The 7,823-nt window shown below is 43.6% G+C and overlaps 1 protein-coding gene across 1 annotated transcript; it reads right to left on the bottom strand.

The window, feature by feature from the left end:
- Window positions 1–1,510: 1,510 nt before the first annotated feature.
- Window positions 1,511–7,326, bottom strand: LOC125526024 (cyclic nucleotide-gated ion channel 17). Its single transcript, XM_048691047.2, has 7 exons — window positions 6,983–7,326; window positions 5,918–6,413; window positions 4,921–5,133; window positions 4,494–4,783; window positions 4,161–4,272; window positions 2,706–2,942; window positions 1,511–2,551 (listed from the first exon to the last, which is right to left on the bottom strand). The coding sequence occupies exons 1-7, from the start codon at window positions 7,051–7,053 to the stop codon at window positions 1,880–1,882; spliced, it is 2,091 nt and encodes a 696-aa protein (XP_048547004.1). The 5' UTR covers window positions 7,054–7,326; the 3' UTR covers window positions 1,511–1,879.
- Between the last annotated feature and the right edge of the window lie 497 nt (window positions 7,327–7,823).

The raw sequence follows: 7,823 nt of genomic DNA, 5'->3' as shown, positions 1-7,823 counted from the left end.
TTCTTTCTTTATTTTTCACTGATTTTCGTGTACCTGCAACATACAACCCTGTTTTTTAAAGTACTGACTACCAGTTATTACATGGCCAACTCACGACTACATAGTGAACTCACAGACAAATTCGATGAACCAAGACCTTACTTGCAATCATGAAATTATGTTTCACTGGAAAAAAACCCAGAAGTTTGCATAAGTTTAGTGGAAAAAAACTAAAGTTCGCATAAGTTTTACTAAAAAAACCTGAAGTTTGCATAAGTGTATTTGTTTGTCCAGCAGATACTTGGCAATTGTAATTTTACATGAGCATTTTCATACCGTCCTTATCTACAGTTGAGTTAACATGTTTTCCTAATAGAAAACTTGGACTACATACAAGAGAAGCAAAAAAATGCATGTTGATTATGATGATGACGAATGTAGGATTTTTGTGGTCATGGTAAATTCTCATATCATTTATTTTATTTCATTATTGCACACTACATTACGTACTACACACGACCACTTTGGTAGAGGTGACGAGTTCGCATCATACAGAGAGACCAACCATGTTTCTCCGAATATCTTGAATCATGATCCTTATGACTTCATCTCTACTACTTATAAGAAGTACATTTTTTCATTTGACTATTTCCTGACTTGAGAGGTAAGGTATGTTTTATCTACTAGAGTTGCTAAAATTGGAAGCATGTCTGTAGTTTTTTTTCTTTCTAAACCGGCATCTGTTGGCCTTTTTTTGCCATTATTATTCTTACAAGTGGTAGCCTACGCATGTTGAAGACCATTTCCAAATTATTTATCTTCGTATCATTATTATTACAAACTGAGAGAATATTCGTTATATTGTTAAAATTTTAGAATGTTGAGCCTTTAAAGAAATGTGTAGTACTCAAGTAACTGTTCCAAGTTGTCATATTAATGCTTTTGTCCAGTGAATAACAAGTATAATTATGCAATTTATCACTGTAATTTTTATTTGGTTTACATGTTCTATTTTCATAATAAAGTAAGTCACTTTTCTTTCTTCCAGACATTACGACACTTGCGTGCAATAGTAGAATCGGATGGTCCAATAGTTGATTCTATGCAGTCAAGACATCTCTACACTTCTCTATCTGACAATGGCTTCCTCTTTTCAACAAACCATAGAGGTCTCTTCCCACTATTGTTGTTGACACTCGATTGTAATAATAATTCTTGACTGGAATTTGTTGGCACTGAAACGGTTCCTTAGCTTGTCCTAAGTGACATTTTCATGTGTGATTATACTTGCATAAATCTATGCATATGAAGAATCATGATGAATCTTATAAATAATTTTGAGTTTTATATATTGGGAACACTGGGTGGTCTTTTAATACAGTAGACATGTCGATTAAGGAGAAACGATATTTCAAATTATTTGTACGAGTTGGGAATAAGAGATTGTCTATTTTATAGGGAAATTTCAAAATTATGAATAAATTGTCTTGTATTAAATTTAGTATAATGTGTTAATCCAAATAGACGCGTGTTGCACGTGCATACTTATTAGTTTAAATAGACGTGCGTTGCACGTGCACACTTACTAGTCAATACAAGCAGCAGTGTGCCCCTTTGAGGTCACAAGAATAACTCAAACATAATTACATCTGGATGTACAATATGAGCATCCTAAAGCTAACCCTACAGCAACTGTCCTACCGTTCCCAGAACCCCAGAAGCCAACCAGTCTACCCTGCCCCAAATCTAGCTTGAGCATTTCCCTGAGATGAGCAGTCAGTCACCAGTGAGCTTGAGTCCCAAACTCAGCTTCATATTTACAGATCATCGCAAAGGACGCCTCAGCCTGCGATCAGCGATCGCCGTCATAGCGAAAAATAAATATATCAACCCTTTCTCCTTAGTCGTCGTGCTCCACCGAGAAATCCGGCTCGGAGGGCTTCCGGAACTTGGGCAGCTCCCTGTGGCCATCAGACCCTTTCCTGGCCGCGGCCATGATCTTCACCGACCGCCTGTGCTCGGCGAAGGAGCCACCGCCATCACCATCCTCATACGATCGCATGGAGGAGAAGGACTCCCTCATCATGAGGTCCCTGGCCAGCCTCCGCCGCTTGTGGCGGCGCCAGGTGGCCTGGATGAAGCAGGCCGCCCAGGTCCTCCAGTGGTGGGAGTAGTACCGGAAGGTGTGCTGCAGCTTCCTGCTGTGAAGACGCCTGAACTGGCTGGCCACGAACCGGAGGTCCTCGGCCTGGAGCGCGAACGCCTCCACCTCGACGAGCGCCTTCACCGTCCTGGTGGAAGATGGCAGGTTGACGGTCGGCCTGGGGACGAGGGCCCACCCGAGAAGTTCTTCGCCGCAGAAATCGCCGGATTTGAGAATGATTGAGTTGAAGAAGCCCGTCCGGCCGCCGTCCGTGGTTGAGCTCTCCAGCTTCCCGCGGATGATGAAGAGCATCTCGGTCACCGGGTCGCCCTCGCGGACCGTGTACGTGCCCTTGGTGCTCAGGGACGAGACGAGGCGCCCGCAGATGGCGTCGAGGAGTTGGTCGTCCATCTGTGAGAAGAATGGCACCTGAAACGTAGCGATATGAAAAGTAGTAGTGAGACTCAAGCATCGAGTGATTTGTAATGCCATGAACTCAATCATCAGATGGATGTGAAGTTTACTAAGTCTGCAATTGTTCAAACAACAACAAAAAGTACAGTAGTAGGAAAGTTAATTTTACCCGGCGAACAAGATCCAGGCAAAGGTGACGGTTGATGTCGCGGCGAAGATCTGCAGGCAGAGCCTTCAATATAGATGCTTCGTCCACGCCTCGAGTTGCAAGCCACTTGTAGTGAATAAATCTTCTCACCCTTTCCCGTAGTACAGGAGGAAGTTGGCGATGTTTCATCCACTCTTCGGTATCTCTTTGCTTTACTCTCCACTCCTCAACCCTTGCAGTGATGGATTGTAGGTAGGTCTGGCAGATAACATATTGTAATAAGCCCACTGTTTCTTGCAAATAGTTACAGTGAGAAGTGTGAAGTAAAAGAAACAAAAGGGCCTTTTTTGGTATTATCAGTATGATGGTTTATTAATTACTAGAGCAGAGGTAATACGGAAAATGCCCAAGGGGAAAGCTGTTTTCATCACCCCATATAAAATAAAATCCAAGTAATGCATGTATAAAATAGGATTGTGGAGCTGGTTTAATAAGGTGAAGGACTAAATACTTATTTGTTGGCTCTAAGAACAAAAGAAAAGGCAAGCCAGTTTAAATACACAATCTAAGTGGGAGGTGCACACAAAATTATGACCCCGTCCAGACAAAAACTCAGCCTAGTGATATTGTTAGTCCGAAGAACATATTGAAATCCCCAATGCATGTTAACCAAGCATATCACCAGGCACAAGGACTCACCTCATGCCTCTTTTCTTAAAGCTATGGACTACGCCAAAGATAACACATTTGAGAAGTTGTAAAGTGCAATGAACACCTCATTATTTGCAGACATCAGCAAACATTGACGGATTGACCAATAATCTTAATGCCTAGTTTCCGATCTAAGTAAATAACTAAGGATATGAAACGCCCCTAGAATTTTGAGCAAAATTGACAATAACGGCATCATATGAAGATAGAGATACCGAGGCTAGACAAGTAGTGGGCCTCAGCATCAGAAAATGGTTGGCAAAAGAAGTACTCCCTCTGTAAACTAAACTAATATAAGATTGTTTAGATCACTAAAGTAGTTTACAGAGGGAGTACATTAGAAAGGGGGGTAATGGTGGTAAGATCAAGTACTCTACCAGGTCTAGGGCGTAGGTGGTAAGGGAAGGATGGAGGGAGACGTGGCGAGGATCGGGCGCGCCGGCGGCAGGGCGCCGTCGCGGCTAGGAGAAGGGCGGCGGCTAGGGCTGTTGGCGGCTAGGGTTCCGGCTCCTCAGGGAGCCGGGCAATAGGAGATAATATTCTTCTTATTGCTTGCCTTCAAAAAGAGTCTTACAACCTATATTTATATCCTAGATAACTTGTAAAAGAATCAACCTAAGATAACTTGCCTAATCTGAAAATAAAAACTAAGATAACTTGCGGGCCTAAGCCGGCCGGCCATAACAAATGGCATGCAAGTTATATAATCAAATTAGTTTCATGAGTCACCCATGAAAGTAAGTGTAGATTATAATGTAGAAGTACCTGAACATTCCCAATCAAATGGGCAAACAAAACTAGACCAAGCACCGCCAAGAATATGGCGTACAATGTCTCACCAATATAGGTACTTACACCCAAAGTCTGGCCATAGCAACTGTTTCAACAAATAATATACCACGTTAGCAACTAATAGAATCTTTATACCAGCTAAGATTAATCGGAATGTACCACTACAGAGTTATAGCTCCATATGTAAGAGAAGGTCTCTGGAACTTGCTTTAGCAGAGAGTGTAGCGTATAATGTCCAAATTTTTGCATCTTAATTATCAGATCACCATTGTTACAAGAAGATGTGCTGTTCAGCTATTGTCATACCTTAGATTTTGTAAGCCCCACCAAAGGCAATACAAGTACTTCTTCAGGAATCTATGGCCTGGAGCTTTGTTTGATAACAATGTCCCAAACATACCAAAGTCGAAAGTAGTTAAGGTTTTGTTACTAGCATTACAGGCATCAAAGATAGTACTGCTCTTTGCCCAATTTGGATCTGGCTTTGCGTTACAAGACAGGTATTTATTATGGCAACCATCTTCCTTATTGCAGTATTTTTGCCAGCATGCGGTCTGGCGATCAACAGACAGCAGGTACCACAATGCTCCTAAAACCTGAAAAGGAGAAATGCATGTCAAGCAGTCTCCTGCCACATGCTAGTAAAATGAAAAATATGCAACCACAACTTGGAAGGAAGTATACTAGAGAAAGACTGGATACAAAAACTCATATAACTAAATAGATAACGTACATGACTGGCAGTCATATATAATAGCAGATTGGACACAGCTCCCTGCCAGGCAGTCTTTGAAAAAGCTCCAGTAACTTTGAGAATTTTGCTATTCAAGGAAAATATTAGATATAATCTCAGAATGTACTGAAAAAGAGCAGCCAGGAACAGTATGTCATTATTATGCCCGGACCAAGTATACTTAATAGCTGGTATCACGGACCAAGTAATGATCTGCAACAAAAGAAAGGAAAAACTGTCAGATAACAGAAAGGTATACTATTGCAGTTTCCTTAACGTCAAGGAAATCGCAATTATAGAGATAAGGTGTTAGTTAGTTGAGATCCACTACTTTCATGTTCGATAAAGGAATAATCTTGCCATCAAAGCAAGCATATCAGAGCCACACAAAATTGAAAAGTAGTGACCAATATTAGGACGAATTATGTTTTGGCACCCAGTTCAACAGATAGCAAAAGCACATGATACAAATGCAGCATATCATTAATTTACTGCAGCGTTCAGTTCAGAATTTTCTGCTTTTGTAATAAGAAAACAGAGCATGCCTTTTTCTATCGTTACAAAAAAGTTCATTGTCTGCACCTATATTAGTATCTGACAGCTACTTGCATGAAGAATTCAAGTAAACAATATTTCACTTTTGATGATCATGAACTATGGGAGCTAATATTTTATTTGTATTCTATTTCAGATATAATACTTTAGAGAATCCTTAACGGACCAACCAGGCCACCTATCCTTTCTTTGTTATGGTGTGTCCTGTGAAGACATCAAAATACAAACGGTGCTTATGCCACATAAAATAGATTATTTCATCTGCAAGAGGAACAAGCCCTCAACTCGACCTAACCACCTTCAAAAATTTAGCAGTTCATGGCCATCTAGGTAAGTGCTAAATGAATCAGTCACTAAAAAGAAGTGCTAAATGAACAAGTGTGCAAACAAATGTTTCCCAACCCGTAATGGCAAGTAATGGATCAGAAAGGATGAAAAATACCTGTGGTACAGGAATTGAAGCCACTAGATCAACTACAAAGTCAGATCTCAGATACGTCTTCGCGATTTCATTAGGATCTGTAACCAGCTCCCCTCTGCCGAAAACCCCCGACTTGGAGCTCGGATTAATATATGCGGTCATGAACTTTATCACGATCTGGATGACATAAAAGAGATCCGCAATCGACCGGAAGACGGTGATGATGATGGCCAGGTGCCTGTCTTTCCCGACGCATGAAGTTTTGCCATACACGATTTTAGGCACGTAGAAGTAGAGAGGGTCCATGAACAGAGCGACGAAGCACGAGACGCGGAAGACGTAGTTCCATAACAAGATGAAATCGCTCGTTGGGTCGATGATCCTCTTGTGGGGAAGGTCTTGCCCTGCTACGAAGATCCTGTTCTTCCCCCAGTTCCCCACGCCGAGCTTGCGAGCAGCTGGACCAGCCTGCTTCTGGTGAATAGGCATCGTCGCCTTTGTCCTCTCTTCACGGAATCTGGCAATGGAAACAGAATTAACACTCCATTTGAATATGCTAAAACAATTCTGAAGTTAGACATGGTCATTTCAGCTCATCAGCAGTCAGCACAACCGGTGGGTGTGAGGCTATTTCAGATTATTATTTTCCTACTTCATCCTCATTTATGAATCTAATCTTACACTGCTCATGGAAGTTGAAGCAGCCCATCTCTATCACAGATGCACAGCGATCAAACAACTTCTAGCGGACTCGCTACCAGACTACTGTTATGCTAAGGAACCAAAGTGAAGCATTATGAAGCTACACAGGAAGTATGTATGAACCGGTCATTCTAAGAACACACACAGCAAGTCAGCAACAGCCATCTTGTAACAGCAACCACCAACCCATCAGCCCAACCCGAATATTCCTCTTTTGTTCCTCCTCGAACCCCCATCGGAACAGGAAAATCAGCAGCAAAATCTCGCCCATCTCATCCACACCCCCTCCCCCTCCCCAAACTGAAAACGACAATCAATCTCCATGCTCCGGGCCGAGCAAAGATGCCAGCAAGTGAGCAAGAGCAAAGCTGGGTAGTTACTCACCTGACGGTCCGCTGGCGCCTGAACCCCGTGTCGTCGTCGACCCGCCTGGACCCGAACATGGCGTACTCCATCCGGCCTCAAGGACCATGAACTCCTCCACGGCTTGCTCACCGCCGCCACCCGCCGAACAATCGGGCGCTGGAGGGCGGAGGCCGCCGCCGAGCTAGCTAGGCTCCCTCCGCTCGCCCGGCGGGCGGGGCACGCCGGAGGAGGCGGGAGGGGGGGGCGCGGCGACCGGGTCGGGATCGTGGCTGGCGCGCGGGGCCAAGCGGAGCTGGAGGGAAGAGGGGGCGGGGAGCGGAATGAAACTACCTGGATGGAGGGAAGGGGAGGGAGGGAGGGAGACCGGCTGGGTGTTTTTCGCTCGGGGTGGGTTGATAATGATCGCTGTCAAATCGATTTCCACTGGCTTTTCTGGGGTTAAAAAAACATTCGGTTTCGTGCTGCATTTGAACGGCGATTGAAGTGACTTTTCCTTTCGTGTTTGTTTAATTGTTTTGTGAAGACATGTACGAAATGTCAAACGGAGCGGGAGCGGCAGCGGCAGCAGCAGCATGTGGGTAGGTGGCCCGGCGAGGAGACTCCGTCCTTGTGTTCAAGAAAAAAAAAAGACTCGCTCGTCCGGCCGACCGGACCTTTCTGCGGGTTGCCAGGCCGTCTCTTTTCGAATCGGAGGTCCTCAAATGTTTGTGGACACTTTTGACTACAGACATCCGATCGGACGGACGCTATCAATTGCATCTTTTGAAAGAGGTTTCCTTCCTTTTGTACATACTCTTGATATTGGAATTGATTAAAAGAAATTAAAATAGCACGCCGTGTCAAAAAATTCAAAGATAAA

The sequence above is a fragment of the Triticum urartu genome, chromosome 7A, assembly GCF_056163025.1.
Source record: "Triticum urartu cultivar PI428250 chromosome 7A, HENAU_Tu73, whole genome shotgun sequence".
Taxonomy (NCBI): Eukaryota; Viridiplantae; Streptophyta; class Magnoliopsida; order Poales; family Poaceae; genus Triticum; species Triticum urartu.
This window is presented reverse-complemented; position numbering and strand designations above follow the sequence as displayed.

Excerpts from the sequence above, each read along its gene's own strand:
- LOC125526024 (XM_048691047.2), bottom strand. The coding sequence starts at position 7,053 with ATGGAGTACGCCATGTTCGGGTCCAGGCGGGTCGACGACGACACGGGG. Across the intron at positions 4,273-4,493 it reads TGGGGCTTACAAAATCTAAG|TTGCTATGGCCAGACTTTGG; the intron begins GTATGACAATAG and ends TTGTTGAAACAG. Across the intron at positions 2,552-2,705 it reads GCCTGGATCTTGTTCGCCGG|GTGCCATTCTTCTCACAGAT; the intron begins GTAAAATTAACT and ends GCTACGTTTCAG.